Here is a 22,476-nt window from a genome sequence, read left to right on the forward strand (position 1 = left end):
TGCAGACTTGAGGCTTTCTACTTCTCAGCCCATACTTGGGCTAAAACTGATAGGTCCCGATACTTTCTGTAAAAAGATGGATGGATGGATGGGCTCTGAAAAGAAAAGATGGATGGGTGGAGTACACGGAGTACATCATTTTTAGAACACAACTGTGTACATACACTGTGTCAGACGGCGGCACCGAAGTACCGAACAGACTGGGTTCTTGGACGTGCGCATTTTTTAGGTTTGTTGACCTCGTGTTAGCTGCCGAATTAAAAATCCAGAATTTGTCCAAGCTTAGGTCCTCGTTGTTTGCTTTCTGCTTCAGTTTTTGATGCTTTTACAATCTCAAAATCATTTCTCCTGTTTATACATAAAGCTGAGAAGCATCTTAGAACGTGATTTTGGTGCTTCTAACTGAGAAGCACCTCTTCTCAGCTTCATGTGTAAACGGAAAAAGTGAGATTGCTAGAAGCATCCAAAGCTGAAGCAGAAGCCCAAACAAACAGGACCTTACAGCATCTTCACCGGCATGAGAAAAACTGAAGGAGAAAATCAGATTTTTTGGAGCGAGAAAACCTAGTTTTTTCTCCTCCATGGTTTTCCTCTCCAGCAGCATGAGAAAAATAAATGCCCCCTAAAATTTTCCAACTCTCATCCTATTGCACATATTCACCTCAAATAAACTAGACATTTCAACATATGACAAACCAAACATACCAAATCCATCGAATACAAATTCAAACATAGTTCAAATGCACTTCATAGAAAATATACATGAAAATCAATCATGACGATGTCGCCCATGCCAATTCCACATCTCCTCAACAAGGTCATCACGAAGCTGCTCATGTGTCGCCCTATCTTCGATCTCTCGATAAACTTGGAGGAAGTTGTTTGCCCGGCCTAGAACCACCATGCTTCTTCATGTCCTTGTCCGTGAGCATGAGTGCAAGCAAATCGTCCTCATCGTCATCTATTTCTTGTTCATCCTCTGACAATTGCTCTTCAAAAAATTGAAGAAGTGAAGTCATCTACAAAAATGAATGAAATCAGAAGCAGTGTCGGGGGGATGACCCTAGATAGGGTCATGACGACACGCTTTAGCCGAGATGACGAAGGCAAAGTCAGCATAATCATGTATGCCGGCATCATTAGGACAAACTAATACTAAGCCGGCATACCTAGAGAATGCCGGCATAACTATCTTGTCTTATAAAATTACAGGATAAGGATGAATACTCTGATCTCGGCCAGCGCCGAGATGTCTCAACGGTCTTATCCTCACCGCGCGGCGCAAAGTAAAGCAACGTTATCTTTATCACGAAAAAGCAGTCGCCGCTTACGTTGCGGTGTCGGGCGACTGCGTAAAGAAGCACCGAAAGAGAATCTCTGACGGAAGCCGGCAGATGATTGCTGTACTTGTTGCAGGACGCCAGGGAAAGTAAAAAGTTGTTTTGTCCCCTACGGTGCCACCCGGAGGGAACCAAGGCGCGTGCTCGGCGGGGCCTAAAGAAGGTGACGATAGGTTTCGGCCCGCATGTCAGTGTGACATGGGCGGTTCATAAATAGAGCACTACCCCTCCCTGGAGAGGGATCGAAGACTTAAGCATCTAGGGTTTTTCCCTTCTTCTTCTTGTTCCTCGAGAATACAGCTCAAAGAGCGCCATTGTAGAGCTTGTTATCTCGGCTAATACAACAAAGCAGGAGTAGGAGTCTTACCTCGGCAAGAGGCCTCCGAACCTGGGTAAATCTGTGTGTGCTTGTGTATTCATGCGTGTTTCCCTTCACATCCTCCCTCCTCCGGATCCACCTTCGTCCATCAGTCCCAAGATAAGCCATCCCATGGCATCTCCCGTGACACCACCACGATAGTTGGCGCCCACCGTGGGGCCAGCAGCGGCACTGGCTGGAGTTTTCATCCGGACGGAAACCTTCCTCGTCACCAGAAAGCGCGTGGTCTCCGGTTTGGTCTAGAGATTCGGCTCTCTGGGCTTCATCGACAACAACGCCGGCTGTTTCAACAACGCGCCGCTTCCCTGCGCAGACCGCTTCATCAACTTCGGCATGCATGAAGTTTATGTCGCTATTGACAATCCTTGCAGGTACCCAGAGCAGGTAGTGGTGGCCGAAGATCCCCCCACCATCTGCACGGTTCACGGCCGGCATGTCGACTGCCCCGCTGACCGTGTGGAGGTCATGGTAACGGCTCACGGCGTCGATGCTGGCAAAGGCACTGCGGAAAGCGGCGCAGTCCCGAGCAAATCTGGCAGAACGGTGAAGTTCCCCTTGGAGAAGCCGGACAACGTCACTGCCATTGTAGAGCTTGTTATCTCGACTAATACAACAAAGCAGGAGTAGGAGTCTTACCTCGGCAAGAGGGCTCCGAACCTGGATAAATCTGTGTGTGCTTGTGTATTTGTGCGTGTTTCCCTTCACGTCCTTCCTCCTCCGGATCCACCTTCGTCCATCGGCCCCAAGATAAGCCATCCCATGGCATCTGCCGTGACACCACCACGACAAGCAAATTCAATAGCAGAATGAATGAAAAAAGAAGAAGAAAGAAAATCACCTTCGGAGGAGGGTGCAGTCGACGGGAGGTTGAAGGAGGAGGCGGCTGAGAGGATGGGACGACAGATCGGGGGAGATAGCTCCACCGCCATGGAGCTCCTGTGGTGGCACCGGGGGAGGGAGTCGGGGCCGGGAGGAGGGAGATTGTCGGGGGCGGCGGTGAGCCTCTGGGACGCGGCACTCGGCGCGGATTTGGCGGCGGCCGCAGGCTTCGGGGCCTTGCCTTCGAGCGGCGGAGCACCGGAGAACTGTAGGGCCAAGACGAGGGTTGGGGGGGGGGGTAGCCGGGGGCGGCGACGGGGACCTCCGATCAGCGGCTCCGGCACGGATTTGGCGGCGGCAGCTGGGATGGGGAGGTCCGGATCGGCGGTTGGAGATCGTGCGGAGGAGGAAAAGTTTTTCTCCTCCGGGTGTTGGCTCCCTATTTGGAGGGGGGAGGGTTTCCTCCCTCCCAAAAGATTTACTCATTGTAAAGTGCTTTTGGGAAGCTGGTGGAGCTGTTTGGAGGAGGAAAAAAGGGTTATCTGGTTTTGGGAGTCATTTTTCTCCTGCTGCTGGAGATGCTCTTGGCTCGTGTGGTACTTGCGCACTACCCTATGGCGGCCAGTAATAACAGCCAACCTAGCTAAAATGTGAGCGGATGCCTAAAAAAAATTCCCATGCGACTCAGACTGGACCGGGTTCTACCATGGCAGATAAACAGAACAAAGTTCACCACAGACGACTCGTAGTTAACGTATATGTGCCAGTCTCTCAAAGGTACTCATAGGAGTAGAATGTGCGTGCGTTCATACGGCGAGTGTGCGTGCGTGTTTGTGAACGTCGGCATCTGTACTGTGTTTTTTTTTAAAACATAGCAAGTTGACCCACACCTGCCACGTCAGCGAGCAAGGACACACCCAAAACCTAGGCTACAAGTTTCACACCTGCCACGTCAGCGAGCAAGGACACACCCAAAACCTAGGCTAGAAGTTTCGGGTTCAATGAAAGTAAATTAAGCAATATTACAGACGGTATAGAAGTTTTGACTTTTGAATATAATCTTTGTAGATCACTCCTTATCTTATACTTCCTCCATCTCATATTAAGTGACTCAGATTTGTCTAAATATGAATGTATCTATATTAAAATATGTCTAGATACATGTAATATTTCAGCACTTGATATGGGACAGACCGAATTGTGAAATAATACTACATATGATGTTTACATAACAAACAGGACAAGGAGGTGAGAAAAAAAGAGTACAGAGGAACAAAAACTGAAGGTCAAGGCGAAGAGGACAGCTAAGAGAACTTGCTGGCCCAGTTTAAGAAACTCTGTTTGTCTGCTCCACCAAAGTAGTACCCCCTGCAACTACACGAAAGCTGCATGCTCCTGGACCATAACCTGGTTGCGGCAATATGCTGTCCTGAAAATTCCTTGCATTTCTAACGCTCGACAAAACGCAGCACAACTAGCAAATGCTATGTTCGAAAACCTCGTCAGCTTCCTGATGCGACCACTGGTCCAATCGATCGGCGCGACATAACGTACGCGAACGCCACTGGGCCACTGGGGACACGGCACGGCATACCGTTCGAGAGCCGTTGAGTTCGACGAACGAGCCAGAAGCCGAGAACACGTTTTCGCTTGGACTTTGGAGAGACCAATTAACGCTAATCGGCCGGTCAAAAGAGATCGGCCGTGCGTGGTCACCTTCCCCCGGCATGCGTCGTCGGAAGGTCGATCAGCACTCGGCAGAAAGTTGAGGCCGCTTTCTGAGCGTTCGTCATTCTGAGCGCTGGTCGACGCCTCAGTCCTCTCTTCCCCAGCGCGGGTCGCACCGTCTTGCTAGTTTCGACCGATTCCTAATCGGCAGTTTGCTCTGCCCATAGAGACGGGCCGGTGTTAATTGGTTTCGGACCGGGCGAGCCCACAGTAGCTAGCTTGGACAAGTGGACAAATGAGCGCGTGCATATCCCAAGGCTCAAGGAAAACGACCGGATCGACGGATCCTACTCATTTTTGGCGCGTGACACAGCTGAAGAAGTAACCCAGGTTTCTGCAAGGTGGCGAGTGCCGACACAGAGAATGACCGATCACTCCTATAGTCCTATTACCAGGCTCCAGCCTTTTTGTTTTCTTCGTGACTGACAACAGAAAAGAACTTTGCGTGAACAGAGAGACGTACGTAAAACGGTTTTCAGCGTCTCTTGATCTTTCCAGAAATGATGATAGATTCATAAGCTCTCTTTTTTTTGGGCACCGGCTCGACAGGACATGTGTGATGCCAAATTTGTGTGTTAGCATCGATGGATGCATGGCATCTCTCTCTCAAGAGACAGTGATGCTATCTGTATTCTAGGTTCACTCTATTAAGAAGAGGGCCTGACCAATCATGCATGGGACATCCCTTATACTGGATGACACGTGTGTGCATCTCATTGGGTCTTGTTGGCAATGGGAAATGTAAGGAGGGGGAAGTAGGGATTAGGCCAATGGAAGAGCATATGCTCTTCTGTAATCAGATACTACTCCACTAGATGCCACCTCGCCACCCTTATCCCGATACTGTCCTCTTTTTTCCTTTGAAACCATCTTATCCAAATATTGTAATGGATTCTTTGCATTTTAAGTACCCACTAGGTAGCCCTATTTGCGTACTCCTAGTACTATGTTGGATCGTGACGCACGGGCTATGTCTTTCTCTCGCTCTCTATCGATCGACAATTTGGCATGACGAGAGAATGAAACAGCTAGGCCCACAAGCGCGGAGACTGATTGGATACATACGCTGAGCAGAGAATCGTAGTACCAGTGTCCAGTAGTACGTATACCAGTCTTGCAGTTGCAGACGATTAGTCGCAGTCATTTGATGCGTGTGTCGACTCTACAAACTCCAAACTGGCCTTGGCATGGTTCGTACGTGCAGCAAAAGAAAAGCGCCCATCGATCTCTCGGAAAATGAAATCGACGGCCGCGGGTGCACCGGCGGACCGGCCTGTCGCCGTCTCGTGGTCGATCGATCGCGGCAGGATCGTTCGATGGTTCCGTTCCTCGCGTGGATGTTCTGCGTACGTGTTTGTTTATCTTCCTCGTCGCGGCGACAGATGGAGCGTGTGGTTCGTTTCAGATCCATTGCGCCGGTCGGCCGTCTCGTCGTATCCTGCTCTCTCCCTCCCGTCGGCTTCCGCCGAGTAGACCTGCCAGGGGTCCCGCTCGGCCGCAGTCATGGGGCCCCACACCGGTCCGGTCACTAGGCGTATGCGATTGGCTCCACGAAGCCGATCGGTTCGGGTCACGCACACGCAGTTGGCGGGCTCACACAGGTGTTGACGAACGAGTCAGGTTCTTGAAATCCTGCGAGAATACAGGAACACGATATACTCCAGTGAAAACGCTCTAGCTTCCTAGCTCGCACAAAGGATCCCTCCTTCCATAGTTCCATCACTAAAAAGAGGAAAACAAAAGATTTCTTCTTCCAAACACCCTGCCGCGATCAATCGATCCAGACGCTTCAGTGCGGAGGACGGGGCAATCCGAAGCGTCCATCCGTTCCCCCCACAAACGAGGCGAGTCTCTCCTTCTCTTCGTTACCTTTCGCTTTAGCTGCCCTGGGCCAGCCACGGGATGCACGCGCTCGCATTTACCCGTGCTTGGATGGATCGTCGCCGCAGGTTGGGCCCGCATGCCAGCGACGGGGGGGGGGGGGGGCGTTCCCCAGGTGCGCGCGGTCTCTGCCTCTGCGCTATCCTGTCCTATTCCTAGTAGTCTACGCACGAGAACAAGGCGAGAGCCTGCGACCGGCCCGGTCTTTGTGCGTTTTCGCCGGAGCAGAGCACATAACATAAATATACGCCGGCCCGTTTCGCATTCTCTCTCTCCCCCTTGGCCAGTTGGTCCCTCTTCATCTCCCCCTTCTGTCTCTCTTTCGCTCTCCCTTGTTTGCTTTTGCGAACCAGAAGCATCGAGACAAGCATCTCCCGCTCTCCTCTCTGCTGCTCCGACGAAGCAAACGTCTACACAAGTTGTGGCGCGAGTGCCGGTAGCCGTATCCGCTCATTCATCCCACGGAGAGGAGCGCGGCCGGGGCGAGGCGGAGCGGCGAGTCCGTTGACCGGGGAGTTTGATCTCTCGCGCGCGGCGGCGATCGATGATGGGGTGTCCGCCGGCTGCGGGGCGGCGTCTCGCGGCGGCGGCGGCGCTTCTGTGCCTTCTCGTCGCGTCGTCGGCCTCGGCGGCGGAGCACAAGGCGCTGCTGCAGGCTGCGAAGGGTGATGAGCTGCAAGGGCGGCGCCACCACCGGCACGCGTACGCGGCGATGATGTACATGGGGACGCCGCGGGACTACGAGTTCTACGTGGCGGTGCGCGTGATGATGCGCTCCCTCGCCAGGGTCGGCGCCGACGCCGACCGCGTCCTCATCGCCTCCGACGACGTGCCCCGCGACTGGGTCCGCGCAATGTGAGTCCACTGCACGCCTCCTCCCCCCGCCCCTAGGACCCTCCGCTCTGCTCTGCTCTGATGTTGATTTGATTTGATTGGAACGCCGTTGATTGCCAACTGGAATGGGGTAATGAATTAGTACTTGCCATCGTTGAACACGTCGCGATTAACCAGATTAAATTACGCGAGCGTTTCTTTCTTTCCCCTCTGCCGCTGTGGGGGGGGGTTTGAATCCTTACGCGAACTGTAGGAAGCTTCTGATCAGCTTCGTTTTTAAATCCTAGTATTCTCCGTGGGGTTTTATGCACTCCCTGCTCCAGTCATGCTCAAGTAAACGCTTTGTCTGTCACGTTACCGATGCATGCTGTTAATTGCTATGTTACTCTCAGACGAAGCAATAAAGGATGCTTATCTATGGGGTGCGTGATAGGATTCGGTGGTTTGACTGGATGTTTGGTGGCCTTGACTGGAGTAATTGGTTTGCTGTCCATTTAGAGTGGTCAACTTTCCTACTCACAAAAAAGGTAGAAATGTTTGGAGAATTGGTTTTTCGGACAAGGTCAAAGCCCAAATGATTTTATTGATTAAAGACTTTTTCCCTCCCCAATCATGGCCATTTTGTTCCACGGAATAGAAAAAAAATGCAATGCAAACAAAGATGGTTTGTGGTTGCAACAAACTTGTCGTTTTAATGATATACTGGAGTATGTATTTGCCAATTTCAATGCGAAACAAAATGTGACATGGTATCATGGTGGTAAACTGGAGCAGGAGGGAGGAGGATGGCATGAGGGTGGTGGTGGTGGAGAACCTGAAGAATCCTTATGAGGGCAACCTTGGAGGGATGAACAGGAGGTTCAAGCTCACACTGAACAAGCTCTATGCATGGAGCCTGGTTGACTATGAGCGTGTTGTCATGATCGATTCCGACAACATCTTCCTCCAGAACACCGATGAGCTCTTCCAATGCGGCCAGTTCTGTGCCGTTTTCATCAACCCTTGCTACTTCCACACCGGTCTTTTCGTGCTCCAGGTATGGTACCCATATTCTGTCTCTTAGTTGTATTACTTGCACCAAATGTGACATTATGCATTATGTTGCTTGATGGGCCTGTTGAATTGATCGTCTGACAATTTTTGGTGGTACAGTATTCTTTAGTATAGTTCCGAAATTGACCTATACCGTAGCTCTGTTCATGATGGGCATTGTACTGGCAATAAGCCAGTTGAGCAACTATTAATAGATGGAGTTTGCATGTACTAACAATTGCATGTGTATGTGTTCTGCCAGTGATTGCTCCACTAAACCACTGCCAGCACATACGCAGAAGAATTCGCTTGCATACTCACTCTAAATAGTACATATATAACTGGTAGTCAAAGAGAAGTATTGATGTTGGAGTTTTTCTTTCTTTCAATGTACAGCCTTCTATGGATGTATTCAATGGCATGCTTCATGACCTGGAAATTGGCCGCGACAACTCTGATGGTGCAGATCAAGGCTTTCTGGTCGGTTGCTTCCCAGACTTGCTTGATAAACCATTGTTCCACCCTCCTGAGAATGGTACCAAACTCAATGGGACATATCGCCTTCCCCTCGGCTATCAGATGGATGCATCATACTACTGTGAGCATCACAGCTATTCAACTTGAATCTCAAACTTCATATGGCTCTGCTTTCACAGAATTTAACCATCATTTGACAAAATATTGCAGATCTGAAGCTGCATTGGCATGTTCCATGCGGGCCAAACAGCGTCATCACATTCCCCAGTGCCCCATGGTTCAAACCTTGGTACTGGTGGTCCTGGCCAATCTTGCCATTGGGCCTTTCCTGGCATAAGCAACGCTGGGATGATCTTGGGTGAGTAAAATCACCATTCCCTGACCACAGTATGTACTTGGGCAGACAGAAAAGAAAAGACATGCTGTCTACGTTCCTTCACATTGTTTTTTTGGCCTGCTAACAATCCTCCCACTGTCCACATTTCATAGTTATGCTGCTGAAATTCCGATGGTCCTGATGGAGCTATTAATGTACATAGCGATAATAGCCATCACCAAACTGGCAAGGCCGCAGATGACAAAACTGTGCTATAACCGGCGGCCTGAGAAACAAAGTGCCCTGGTGCAGGGGCTAATCAAGCTGGCTGGGATTGTGGCATTGGTGGCTGCATATGCCATCCCGTTCTTTGTTATTCCATGCACGGTTCACCCAATCATGGGGTGGTCCATGTACCTGTTTGGTGTCCTCACCTTGTCGTTGGTTGTCATCAATGTATTCCAGCTCCCTCCGCTTGCTGTCCTCACGGCCTGGCTTGGGATTATTGGGATGCTCTTTGCTATGGCAAATCCATGGTACCATGATGGCATCACGAGGATTCTGGCAGTCGTTGGGTATGCATTTTGCTCTGCACCATTCTTGTGGGCATCCATCGTGAGGGTGTTGGACTCGTTGCAAACAATGCTTGAGAGGGATCCGTTCTTCCCCCGGCTTGGTGAACCAGCACAGGAGACTGAGTTCAGCAAGCTGTACTGATTCTTTTGTATAGGTTTGAGATACTTCATCATCATATATGAACAGCTGATTCAGATTGGCTGATTCTTAGATTCGTTCTGACGATTTTGTCTCAGGCAATGTACTTTGTATCCAGTAATCTATAAACATTGCCTGCAGCAACCATGATTGATGCAGACACGGGAAAGATAGATCAGTTGTACTGAATTGGAAAAGATTCAAACTATCATTGAGCAAGTTATTTTTCCTGTATTCATGGTTGGAACTATACATCTAATCCATTAGGTCAAAAGCTTTTCCTTTTCTTTTTTCTTTCCAAAAAAAAGGTGGGAGGTTCTTGGACTCTTGTGATTCCACTGGTCAAAAGCCTTTTCTTAACTGAACGGTTGAAAACTACATAATGTTACCTCTAAAAAAAACTACATGATGTCTTATAGATAGCAGTGCAGCAGCACATCATAACGTTTATCTACAATGTTATGAATCAGGCAGGCAAGTATCTGGAAAATAGAGTGTAGCTAGATGACCCATACAAGAGCTGACCATGACAGTAAGCAATGCCCAAGCTACTCAATATCCATCTGGTCTTAGACTTAAAAAACAAGGATTGACAAATTTGCCACAGCAGAAAAGGAAAACTCTCCATAATCGATTGAAGTTAGTGATCGCACTAACTCCTGAAGGTGTAAAGCCAGAAGAGAAGTCATTAACACAACAGAATTGTTATCTAAATTCTACTAGTCGTAAGTAGTATGGTGTCTAAAGTTGGATAGAGATCATAGAGTAGAAGACATGCCTTCCTAGTAGATATCATCATACTGCCTTGATTGAGCCATTAGTTTGTCCTGCAGTTCCTGTTGCTTTGGAAGAACAATCTTAGTCTCTTGACCCGATGATGAAAAATATCTCTCCAAAATCATCTAAAACCGAAGCAAATTGTTACAAGTTGGAACATAAGCAAGCCAGTAAAACTTGTAAATAGGCCAGAAACATATATACCACGGCGGCATACGCATCAGATTTGACGTCACGACCAGTCCTCTTAACTCCCCTGAAGAAAATGAGTTTCAGACTGACAAGTTGCTAGTGAGATGTGCGATTTACTTTCCACAACAAAAAATAGATAAAGACACGCTGACTGAAAGAATTTAGCATTGTCAAGAGGCACTGTATTTACTTAATTTGATGTTGATATCTGATAATGGATCAGCCTTCAGTGGACATTTCATGTGATCCTCCAATTCAGAAGTAAAAAGAAAAATTTAACAAGGCAAGCTGCAACTATGACATGTAGCAATTGGCTTGCGAGGAAAGCAGGAAAGGGTAGAACCTACCTGGAGATCATGTAGTTAAGGGCGTCCATTGATGTTCCATGTTCATCCTGCAGATAAACCCTGAACCCCCTGCGATGTTGAAATAAACACACTGAGGGGATTCTAGTACTGAAGACTTGACCAATGTGCCCGACTGAAGAACACCGCGTACACATCTTATCAATAGTACTGCACTCGTGTGTATAATTCGAACTGATAAGCGCACACACCTGTCGGCGGCTTGGATGGCGAGCCTCCCGACGACGCTTCGGACCTTGTTGGACTGCGGCGTCTCCCTCCCGTCGGCCGACACCGGAAGCCCGACGATCAGCTCGTCCGCCTCCTGCGAAGCGAAGCAGGAACAGCAAATTTACACATTTGAAATGTCGAGGAATTTGGTACAGTACAGTAATATATCCCAAAATTCCCGAGTCTTTGATAATATCCCCAAGTTGATGATCTTTGGATTAAATTTCTACCTGCTCCTGAGCTACGTCGAGCAGCACCAGCTCCAGCTTCTGGCCCCGCAGCTTGAGAACCTACCGGGAACCACCAACCCATCTTCAAAATTGCAAGCCACCGGAACGCAGGCACGCAGCAAACGATAAACAGATTTCGAGCCTGTACCGTGAGAGGGCGAGGTTGCGTGATGCCCCTGCCGACGGCGAGCCCCGTGCGGGCGTCTCCCAAGTCCACGCCGAGGCTGAATCCGCCGCCGTGCCAGAGCGGTTGCCGCGCGTTCGGCTGGAGCCGGGCAGGAAGAAGCTCGCCGGCGTCTCCGCTGCCGGCGGTGGAAGGAGGCGAGGCCCTCACAGCCCCTGCCCTTCGGCGTCGTGGCGCGCGCGGGGGCAGAATCTGCGTGAAGGCGGCGGCCCACGCGTGCGGTGCCGGCGCCGTTGGCTTCGCGGTTGCCATCGGCGCCAGAGCCACCGCGAGTCTACGACTGCTTTTCTGTACTCGGATTTGGATAGGGCGAACGTATGGGCCGTAGTGAGATCTGAGCCTCACACTGGAGGGCACTTAACCTTGGGATGTATGTACTCTCGCGGAGCCCAGGGTACGCGATTATTGGGCTGTGCAGATAAGCCCAACGTGGGCTCGCTTATATCACCCCGCCTGGCGACAGAAACCCCAAGGCCTACTCCGGCGTACGGTCCTTTGTTCAACTCCGTTTGCGTTGGAACCACAACAGTTGGAGCTCACCATGTCAACTTTAATTTCTGCTAGTGCCAATGTTCAATCTGTATTGCCAATCCCCCAAGTCGAGCCTCGAACCGCGGTCGACTTGGAAGCTGGACATCTGAGTTGACATTCGCCTTGTCAACTTCAGCCAGATTCACTCTAGCACGTTGTAGCGTCAGAATGGTCAATGTTAGTGCTTTTCTTTGCTTCCGAATACAACTAGTGCTCTTGAGCCTTCCTTCCACGATGCACATGAAGTCAACACTCTTTCTTTAGCAGGCAATAAGCACTACTCAAGCTTGGACCATGACACATGAGTAATACAATAACACATTGTACTGTATCTGCAATTGGGCCGGTAATGGCCTCAAGCTTATGATACCGCAAGATCTTGTCGTCGTCTTTTGTAACTTTTCTCTTTTGGAAAACTCAACTTTTGTGACTTGTAAGCTATTCTCCTTTCTTTTGTATCATCAAGTATTCCACTAATTAACTGAGAGCATTTCGCTGCCATTTGCACCCTTGCCGCCTGGCTGGCATTTCCTAGGCAGGGTGTGGTGTGACTGACGACTGTGCACACTTCTGACTGTCAAACAGCTCCCTTGGCAATTACTAGAATTCTACATACCTTTTCCCACGATCTCAACTCCTGTGACCGACGACAATGGCAGCGCTAAGATGATTTTTCCACACCGACGACAAACGAAGATGGCATAATAAGCTGCCGAAGCAAAGTAAAGTTGCCAGGGTGTGGCCATCCTGCACGCTGCACTCAATCGATTTCGCTTGGCCATCCCCACGTTCACTTGACTTCACTCAACCGACAGCTAACTAACTAACTTGCGTGCATCCATTTTCGCTCAGTTGCATCCCATCGACCTGCGACCGATGCAGCGCCTAGCTTAGCTACTCGCTGCGGCAGGTCACACCACTTCCCCGTATTTATTTTTTATGTCACACCACTTCATTCACATATTAATATAATCGACAACTGCAGTTACTAAACTATGTGTGGTTACCTCCACTTCACTCCAGCTAACACACGCACAATCTGCATCTAATCTGGCGTTTAGTTTCTCGCTACCTAAATGGACTCATGGGGCCATTGCTAGGCTGCTAGCTCCATGGTGCCGGCCGGGGCCGGGGCCGGGGCTCTGTGGTTGTTAGAAGCTGAGCTTTTTCTGTGCTGACTTGAGTGACCTGGTTAGCCTTTTCGATCGGCCGCACAGCGGAGCAGAGACCAGCTTCACCCTGTTCGATCTGCAGTATGTTGCGTTATCATTTTTTTCCGCTTCTCAAGTACCTCCGACAAGTATTTAGTAACAGAGAGTACTACCTATCATTGCTCCTAAATGTAAAATGTTCCTGTTTTGTTTTAAATCAAACCTCTTAAAATTCGACTAAATTTATAGCAAAATGTGTCAGCATTTAGAGTATCAAATAAGCATTCTATTAAAACATGTATCATGATAGATTTAACGAAGCTAATTTAGTGTCGTAGATGTTGGTAGATTTTTCTTCAACAAACTTGATCAAAATTTTAAAATATTGACCTAAAACATTTAGAAACGGAGGGAGTAGTAATTAAGTACTTTTACAGAATTATTGTGTAGTAGTACATGGGTGAAGATTGTACCGCAATGAACTGTTGTACTCCACTGCAAATAATTAAGCTAAGTCTCCTGTGAGCAAAAGCCAATCGATGCATGGCCGGGTACTGATTAGGCCATGGAAACCTCCGGCCTGCTTGGATTACATACAAAATAAAAGGAGCTATAGATACACAATTTATCGTTAGTCATTACTATATGGAGTACTACAAGGAGGAGTAGTATGTTTCTAGTGATGTTTCCCACCGTTTGGTTTGGGACATGGACATGAACTAATTAACGCTATGGCAGGCCGGCCGGCATGGTAGCCTGGCCTTTATGAAGTTGGTCAAACAGCACACATAGGTGCGTGCGTGCACGCTAGTGTTGTTTCCCGTATTTCCACTGATCACATCTCCGCACCGTACCGCTGGTTACATGTCTAATCAGTACTAGTAGCACCAACAAGATGACTCAAACTAATTGGTTAGATTGAATCATACTCCGTAGCAGATTACTCCTTCCGTTTCTAAACAGCGAAAAATATTTAGAAATGAAAAAAATAGTATCTAATTTTATGATTGCCAGCATTGACATGCCTAGGTTTCATCGTCATGCATGCTGCATCCTGCATCAGACCACGCACCGCATAAAAATAAAGGAAGATGTATAATCTTATACCGTTAGAGGGCAGCAACCATACTGCATGCTGGCACGCGATCGATAGCTAGCCGACGACCCAATACCAATACAGCACGAGGAATTACATATACGTTCTCCATTTTTACACTGCTTTGGATGGAAGATTGCCATAATCGATTATTAGCCAGCTCATGCCTCATGGAGCCTCCTTCACCCTTAAGTCGATTCAGCCGAGGTAGCAGCTAGCTAGCTATAATTAAGCCGAATGCGACGAGCTAGTAGGTGCAACGCCACCACCAGTCCACCACCATGACGTACGCATACCGGCCGGTCGCGCGTATATTCATACGGCGTACCAGCAGCGACATCGATACACTACACGTACGGTGCGTATATATACACGTCCACGACTCTATGGTTTTATACTTACCTAGTATAAGTGCTTAATTCGGGAACGTAAGACGGGGACGATCGACAGGTCGACACCAAACGCCGAAAAGGATCGACCGTCTCGCTCGGATACAAAAGCGGAGGGACACAAAGCCAACCGAGAGTTTTCCAAAAAAAAAAAAAAAAAAAAAGCCAACCGAGGGCCGCCGAGGCAGGCCGCAGTTAGCGCGGCTCCTAGACACTGCCATCGGGCCCCGTCTTCTCCGGCCCCATGATGCAGCCTCACGGCCACCACCGAGCCCCTGCGGCGTGGGGCCGGATGCATACAGGAGTAGGCGAATAAATACGGTACTAGAGGACACGGACAAGTACTAGTGCGGGCAGAGCTGAGCTGCAGGGGAAGCTGCCGCCGCTGCTGGATCAGAGAAGCAAAGCCAAAGCGTACTAGGAGTAGCTCAGTCACCTAAGCTGACCTGACAGAAGCACACTCACACCCTGTCTTGGTGGAGCCTGCTACTGCAGCGAGACAGCGAGCTACTCCTCCTCAGTCCTCCTGAGACCTGAGTACAGTACACACAATCCATGGCCGCCGAACAAAATGGGTTGTGGATCGTGGGGATGCATCATGCGATTCATGCATTGGATTGGCATTAGGCAGTTTCACCATCTTGTGGAAACTGAAAAGGCTGAAGCAGCGAGCTGTTACTACTGATGTCTGCTGGTACTGTAAGGTTTTAACGAAGGGGGGAGCTTAATGGCAGGGGTTAATGAGCCACTAAATGCAGAGTTCAATGAGAGAATTACAGTACTCCTCCATAATGTAGTAGAAGATGACCCAATTTAGGTACATGGAACAAAAAAAAAATTGAATCTGCCTGCTGAACTAATTCAGTCCTACCAATCACAATAATGTATTGCAATTGAAATTTCAACCCGGCAAATAAGAAATAATTATTATCGAACTGTTTTCCACCTGGTTCTTGCACGGACGCGGCGGAGCCCTTTACCTCGGATCCATCCTTGCATGCCGATTCATGAGCTTGTCTAGGTACATTTGGTCATCGATCTGGAGGTTGACAATCAATGGCATGGCGAGATCAGCTGCCGATCGATCTCACCGTCTGGTGCTGCTGCCGAACTCGGCGTCGTAGACGGCGGAGAGCTCGAAGTCGTCGTCGAACGCGGGCGGCGCCACGTTGAGGTCGAAGGAGCCGAAGCTGCTGTCGCCGCATTTCGCTGCAGGTGAGGTGGCCGCGGCCGCCGCCGCGGGCCGCATGTGCGAGCGTTTGTGTCCGCCCAGGGCCTGTCCGGAGCCAAACACGCGGAAGCAGAACGGACACTCGTGGACGACGCCGTCGCCGGCGCGGGAGCCCTTCTTCCCTGGCGCCGGAGGGGGCACGCAGCCGCCCTTGCCTTTCTTGACGCTGGCGCGGTGGCCGCCGAGCGCCTGGTACGACCGGAACACCTTCTTGCACACGCCGCACTGGTGCCTGTTGCTGCCGCGTGGGCCTCGCGCGGCCGTCGCCGGCTCGCCGTAGTAGTAGTACTCCTCGTCGCCAGCCACGTCGTGGTCGTGGTCGTCGTCGAACACGTTGTTTTGCTTGGCGGCCTCCGAGCTCGCCCTGGCCCAGGAGCGGGGCTCGGGCTCGGATCTGGGCCGGGCCCACGAGTCCCTGGACAGCATCACGAGCGACATGGCCACGTCCTCCTCCTCGCGCGTCGCGTCGGAGACGACGCTGCTAGCCGGCTGCTGCTCGGGATCCGCCGCGCGCCGCCGGCGCGCCCGCTTCGAGCGCCGGCGGCTCACGGCGAACCCCGCGCCGCCGCCGCCGCCGCCGCGCGGTGTGGACTCGGCGTCGCTCTCGCCATCTTGCACGACCGAGGACTCGCCGCCGGCCGCCGGCCCGCCGAAGTATCCGCCGGAGAATTCCGGTAGCGCGCCTCCTGCCTTAACCTTGCGGCTCTCCTTGGGGTCCTCACGGAAGACGCAGGGCAGTGTCTTCCGCTGCGCTTGGGCGCCATCCATGGCGGTCGACGATGTGGATGCCAAGGACAGTGGCGGCGACTGCTGCGGTACTGGAGGCGAGTACGCGGCTGCAGCGGTGGCCGCGGCAGCCGCCGCCATGACATGGGAGCGCATGTGGCCGCCTAACGCACGGCCATTCTGGAACCGACGGAAGCAGAGCTTGCAGGTGTGCCTGTCCATCGCCAAGCCAGGAAGAAACAATTCCCGCACAAGGCAATGGCACGACAACAGAGATCAGATGCCGCAATGCTTGGAATCTTGATCCGGGTGGCTCGCTTCGATCGCTTGCTCCTTTCTGCCCCTCGATCTTCCTCTGCTTGCTTTCTTCTTCTGGTTCCTCTGCTTGCGGTTTTGGTTGATGGTAATACAACTGACAATTTTACGTGAGGGATCGATCGAGGTAGAAGAAGTGTGAGAGAGAGTGGGGAACTTAAAAGTAGGAGTAGGTGACAAGCATCCGCCTCCACCGATGAGGAAGAGCAAGAAACAAGTGGGAGGCGGTGAGAAAGTTGCTCAAGCAGAGCACTTAAATACTCCTGCACAGCTACGCAAAACATAACAAAGGGGAGAATTTTATGGCATTTCAAAGAACAGAAGAATCACCAAATTAACTGCTCGAGCAAATTGGTCCACCTTCAAGCGTCACATAACCGAACCGAAAATGGGCAGAGATGAAGAAAAACGAATAAGCTGGGAGTTACGATTGCATGCGTTTGGCCTCTCCTTCAGCAGAGAATTAAGGAGCGATGGTTGTCAAACGCATGATGCTCTTTACAGGGGGGCGATTTGGGAGGAAATTCTTTACTAGTTGTGCGTATGGAACACTCCACTTTTGCTGTATTCTGAAGGTGCGTTGGATTTGACCAGCGAGAGATTATTTTTATGTTATGTGATCATGGCCATGGACTAATCCTAGATATGTGCTGCCAAATCTCCCATTCAATTCCTTCTCCAAATTGCTCCAAATGTCTATCTTGGTGTGTCACAATTTGGCTGCATATATGGGTTAAGTTCATGCGTCGCGGATAGCTATCAGCAGATGCCCGGCTAAGCAGGCACCAATGGTAAATAATTAATGAGAGAATTGCAGATGGGATCTCAGGTATAACGCCAATGAAAAGCTGCTAGCTGTTTTTTCTTGTTTTAATTTCTTCCTTTCATTTTTTGGTTGGATCGACCACACCAGAAAGGCTACCTGCAGCAGCGAGAGCAAAGCACGGGATGAGCCAACGCAGCTGTCCATCCATTTCAGTGGCCAAGATTTAATTTGCAGAATCGTCCTTAAAGACGGGTCATTGGTCAAGCTGTGATCCGGGTATTGCTGGCCATGATCAATACCTTCTTCTTTCCATGCGTGGTTCCATTTCGAGCAATAGCTAGCCGCGCTATTTTAGGAATATACTGGTGAAAAGATTAATGACATTTCAGCATTTCCATAGATAAAAGAGGAAATTTATTGCTTCCCGGCCTCTACCCAATTTTGATGCAAACAATCGACATTTCAAGATACGGAGTACATGTAAGTAGTGGAGTACTACTCCTTTGTGAGACTTCACCTCTTGTATCCCCAGTAATATGACCAGTAGCATCCAAAGATAATTGGACTCGTAAGAGTATTATGTTTTCGAATAGGACAAGAGTAGTTGTTTTTGCTAATTCCTTTTTTTATTATATAAAAACAAGTACCATCGGAAGATGCTTATGTTTCACGAGCATAAATTTAAAGGATAGAATAGTTCATCTCTGTGTTTCTAACAGATCGATCAGATGGCCGAGTTGGTCTAAGGCGCCAGATTAAGGTTCTGGTCCGAAAGGGCGTGGGTTCAAATCCCACTCTGGTCAATTCCTTTTCTCTTTCCTTACCTTTTATTGTCACACATTTCAACCAACAAATATCAAAGCATACGACACTTTTGAGGTGCAAATAAGTATGTTTGGCAGTGCACACGGTCTGCTCTGTTGATTTTTTACCAGCGTAACAAAGTGTGATGATCTTTTATCTAGTGCTCCCAACAAATGTCAAAGCGTACAACATTTTTCACGTGCAAATAAGTATGTATGGTGCTCTCTTTTTTGACCGAAAACTGTAGGTATAACAGTACAGCGGGTAACATGACCCAAGAGAAAAATAAAACCTTACCTACTCATATACAACAAGGACTCAAGCCAAGCAGCAAGCCGAGGGGCCAGCCCCGGCTTGAACCTATGACCTAGCAAAGAAAGAACATGCACAAACGCCGCACGCCACGAATGGAAAGAAGGTATAATTTCTTTGAAAATGAGGCCATTCCGTTGCTTCCAAATATGCCAACATGCGAAAGCGATCACTTCCAACAGAAAAGGCTCCCCAAAAGAAATCATCGCTCGCTGCACCACAACATCAACCGAAGGCACCGAACGCCAATCAATCTGAAGGAAGGACCAGATCCGCCGGCTGAAGTTGCAGGTAGAAAACAGATGCTGCCAATCTTCAAGCACCCACGCACTGCAAAGCACACAACGATCATCGTCATCCCTTAACCAATGCCGGCGCCGTAGCATGTCTCGAGTGTTTAGTCGGTCCACCAAGAGGAGCCAAGCAAAAACTTTGACCCGGGGTGTTTAGTCGGTCCACCAAGAGAACGCCGTAGTATGTCTGGCGCTCTCGGTCCGCTATGCTGATTTTATCAGTGTAACAAAGTGTTAAGACATTGTACTTGGTATTTCAAATGATATGGACATGGATTCAATCTTTTTACAAGTGGTTGACTTGAAATAGTAGATGTTTATGACGTCATCAAACTATCAAAATATAAATAATTTTACAAAGACAAGCTTACAATGTAACAGTGAGGATTTAGTGAATGTTTATTTCATAAACAACTAGTTGGAAATGTGTAATCATACACTTATTATGCTGAAATATCGTTATTGTACACTTTCTTTGCGTGGAAAAAATTAAATGATATAAGCCATAATAACAAACCAAAAGTAGTAGAACATTTCCCGATATATCTTTATATCGAACTTTTCCCGATATATCTGACATTTGATATAACAATGTCAAACCGGTAAGAGTACGACGATATCCTCTATTGAAAACGTTGCCACGTCCCAGAGGAATCAAATTCGTTTTAGTGTGATATGTGCTATCCTTTTCAAGGTAGACGGCCATGTATACAAAACACTTAGGGCTCATTCGGTTCAAAAGAATGTAAAACATGGAAAAATGAGAAACATATGATTGTAATAGGGTGGCACTTGCTATCCTAAGAAATTGCTTGCCTCATTACTCTGGAAAAGAAATGTTAAGCTTAATGTTCATTTTTCTCAAAAAACAGAGGAATCAATAGGATTCCTACAGAATCACTTTACTATTTTCCTGCAAAACGAATGCATACAGAGTGAACTTTCCTATGGAATTCACAATCCTTTGGATTTCATATGAAAAAAATGTAAACCGTATGAGCCCTTATGTGTTTCACTAGACACATGTTAAGGTGTGTGCACCTATCTATGTTATAGTTGATTTCTAAAACAAAAGAAAATCATTTTATGCTTTTCAACCATCAGGTTTTCGGATAGGACATAAAGTTTCTACAACGTAGTTGTTTTTCTATAATCTTTTCAGGAAAAAAAAAATGTTCCGTCAACCCATAAGATAGTTTATGTTTTGCCAGCATCAGGTTGTGTAAGGAAAAAGAAGTTTGTATCTTCTGTACTGACAGAAAGATCAGATGGCCGAGTTGGTCTAAGGCGCCAGATTAAGGCTCTGGTCCGAAAGGGCGTGGGTTCAAATCCCACTCTGGTCAATTTCTTTATAGTTTTTCGCCTTTTATATTACACACGCCAGGCTAAGAAACGCCAAAGCATCCAGTATTTAACGTGCAAATAATAATTTTGCGTGTAATTTTATGAATTGTAGGAGTAGTTGTTAGCAGACCAGTGTATTGTGTACCCAACACACATAGCAAGTTAGCAGGATGCCGCTGCTGTAAAAAAGAAAAGAAAATATGAACCTCACGGTCACGACCTGAATGAAATACAGCAGGTGGGACGGCGGCTCCGCGTTGGCCCAGAATCCATATAAGAAGCGGAACTGCAGAGGCGCAACAGATTTGCACCTGAAAAAAGCAAAACATGGCGGCCTTCCCCGCGTTGCATCTGCGAGCCGAGTACAGTGGGTCAGTGGCAGGTAGCTTCGAACTTGGAACGTAGCGGATCGGACTTTCATCTCGTCGACTCGTCGTGCTGGGACGGCAATCGCGCCGGCGGTCCTGCTCTGCGTCGTCATACTCTACCCACTCGTACATATGTGTTTTTTTAGCGAATAATTCCTTGCGGCTGTATTTGGGCCCAAATCGATGGATAATTTTTTTCGGCCGTATTTGGGCCCAAATCGATAGATAATTGTTTCCGGCCATCTTTGGGCCGAAATGGATGGATCTGTTGATGGCGCTGTTCTGAGACCAGTAGAATTCAAGGCTCTCCATGGCTGAATACTGATTTCATTTCTTCCGAGATTTCACGTTCCGGTCATAGAAAAGAAAGTAGTACTCAGTACTCCGTAGGACGGTTCCCATGGGCCGAAAACTGGCTACCGTTAAGGGACAGCGGGCCTCTATGTTCCTTAAGGTACAGGCCCTACAGGTGACCAAGTACCTGGGGCACAGGCTGGCCATCATTCGGTTCAGGTTGTTGATAGCCCAGAGTGGCCCAGTAAAACCGAAGAAACATAACGATAAACCCTGAGGCAATAAGCATATCAAATAACCGAAGAAACAACTCCCCTAAAAAAAGGGCCTGCCTATAGATCAGGCGACTGAGAAATAAGCAAAATGCTTATTTCTCAGTCTATGGTCGATTTCTTTTTTTTTAATGCTTGGAAACAGGAGATTGTATCAGATTTCACTAGATGGGCTGTACCGGGCCTTGATACCTTTGTCTCTCTATTAGACCATGGTTTTCTCCTATTATGCAACTATAACTTAGTTGTATCAAGCTAATAAAAGTCTCCAAAAATAAAGACGTGCAACCAACCAAAAAAAAGACACTCAGACGAAAAGTTTTTGTGTTAGATAAACTATTTTTGGGAGATCTGAAAATAAAGACTTGAGGCCAATCATCACGACCACTAGCAACAAAAATTAAATAAAAAGCACACGGAAGAAAACATGCAGCCAAGATGTGAAATTTAAAAATATGTGCGCATTATCTCAGTTACTCATTCTAGACAGATGTAGAAAAAATGACAACAAAATTTTTTGGTGTCATAGAAAATTTGCATAAAAAATTTAGTTGCACGCGAGTGGATATGATGTGCAAGAAAAGAAGATTACATTAGTTGCGCACGAGTGATCCCGGTGTGCAACTCGTTTAGCGGCGCTCGGCTAAAAATTTCACGACAACAGAATTAATTTAAAAACAAGCGACTCAAGAAATAAAAATCATGCAGTTGCACACGGACAGACATGATGTGCAACTAACGTTTACTTGCGCGCAAATGGTCATGATGTGCAACTCGTTTAGCGGTGCTCGGCTAAATATTTCACGACAAAAGGATTAATTTTTTTATAAAGCAACTCACTAAAATACAAAACCATTCAGTTGCACACGGACGGATATGATGTGCAACTCACATTTACTTGCGCACGAATGGTCATGATGTGCAACTCGTTTAGCGGCGCTCGGCTAAAAATTTCACGACAAAAGAATTAATTTAAAAACAAGCGACTCAAGAAATAAAAAATCATTCAGTTGCACACGGACGGACATGATGTGCAACTCACATTTACAACGAATGGTCATGATTTGCAATTCATTTAGCGGGGCCCAACTAAAAATTTCATGACA

The 22,476-nt window shown here is 48.3% G+C and overlaps 3 protein-coding genes and 2 non-coding genes across 5 annotated transcripts; 3 read left to right on the plus strand and 2 right to left on the minus strand.

Annotated features, from left to right (window-relative positions):
- Positions 1 to 6,402: 6,402 nt before the first annotated feature.
- On the plus strand, positions 6,403 to 9,758 carry LOC100825315 (putative glucuronosyltransferase PGSIP7). The gene is made up of 5 exons (XM_003572014.4): positions 6,403 to 7,002; positions 7,756 to 8,017; positions 8,410 to 8,611; positions 8,701 to 8,848; positions 8,980 to 9,758. The coding sequence occupies exons 1-5, from the start codon at positions 6,692 to 6,694 to the stop codon at positions 9,521 to 9,523; spliced, it is 1,467 nt and encodes a 488-aa protein (XP_003572062.2). The 5' UTR covers positions 6,403 to 6,691; the 3' UTR covers positions 9,524 to 9,758.
- Positions 9,759 to 9,940: 182 nt separating this feature from the next.
- On the minus strand, positions 9,941 to 11,819 carry LOC100825620 (putative pre-16S rRNA nuclease). Its single transcript, XM_003572015.4, has 6 exons — positions 11,443 to 11,819; positions 11,295 to 11,354; positions 11,046 to 11,158; positions 10,837 to 10,905; positions 10,502 to 10,553; positions 9,941 to 10,422 (listed from the first exon to the last, which is right to left on the minus strand). Exons 1-6 carry the CDS (start codon positions 11,728 to 11,730, stop codon positions 10,303 to 10,305), a joined length of 702 nt encoding a protein of 233 aa, XP_003572063.1. The 5' UTR covers positions 11,731 to 11,819; the 3' UTR covers positions 9,941 to 10,302.
- A 3,550-nt stretch (positions 11,820 to 15,369) lies between these two features.
- On the minus strand, positions 15,370 to 17,468 carry LOC100825934 (zinc finger protein ZAT1). Its single transcript, XM_003572016.4, has one exon. The coding sequence runs from the start codon at positions 16,822 to 16,824 to the stop codon at positions 15,733 to 15,735; it is 1,092 nt and encodes a 363-aa protein (XP_003572064.1). The 5' UTR covers positions 16,825 to 17,468; the 3' UTR covers positions 15,370 to 15,732.
- A 937-nt stretch (positions 17,469 to 18,405) lies between these two features.
- TRNAL-AAG lies at positions 18,406 to 18,486 on the plus strand. The gene has a single exon. It is a non-coding gene; the product is annotated as a tRNA-Leu (tRNA).
- A 1,868-nt stretch (positions 18,487 to 20,354) lies between these two features.
- TRNAL-AAG lies at positions 20,355 to 20,435 on the plus strand. Its single transcript has one exon. It is a non-coding gene; the product is annotated as a tRNA-Leu (tRNA).
- The last annotated feature ends 2,041 nt before the right edge of the window (positions 20,436 to 22,476 follow it).

The sequence above is a fragment of the Brachypodium distachyon genome, chromosome 3, assembly GCF_000005505.3.
Source record: "Brachypodium distachyon strain Bd21 chromosome 3, Brachypodium_distachyon_v3.0, whole genome shotgun sequence".
Taxonomy (NCBI): domain Eukaryota; kingdom Viridiplantae; phylum Streptophyta; class Magnoliopsida; order Poales; family Poaceae; genus Brachypodium; species Brachypodium distachyon.

Bases quoted from the DNA above. Each gene is read 5' to 3' on its own strand.
- LOC100825315 (XM_003572014.4), top strand. From the start codon at position 6,692: ATGATGGGGTGTCCGCCGGCTGCGGGGCGGCGTCTCGCGGCGGCGGCG. The intron at 7,003-7,755 runs GTGAGTCCACTG...AAACTGGAGCAG, and splicing joins CGCGACTGGGTCCGCGCAAT to GAGGGAGGAGGATGGCATGA. The intron at 8,849-8,979 runs GTGAGTAAAATC...CACATTTCATAG, and splicing joins CAACGCTGGGATGATCTTGG to TTATGCTGCTGAAATTCCGA.
- LOC100825620 (XM_003572015.4), bottom strand. From the start codon at position 11,730: ATGGCAACCGCGAAGCCAACGGCGCCGGCACCGCACGCGTGGGCCGCC. The intron at 10,906-11,045 runs GTGTGTGCGCTT...TCAACATCGCAG, and splicing joins GCCATCCAAGCCGCCGACAG to GGGGTTCAGGGTTTATCTGC. The intron at 10,554-10,836 runs GTAGGTTCTACC...CATTTTCTTCAG, and splicing joins CTTAACTACATGATCTCCAG to GGGAGTTAAGAGGACTGGTC.
- LOC100825934 (XM_003572016.4), bottom strand. From the start codon at position 16,824: ATGGACAGGCACACCTGCAAGCTCTGCTTCCGTCGGTTCCAGAATGGC.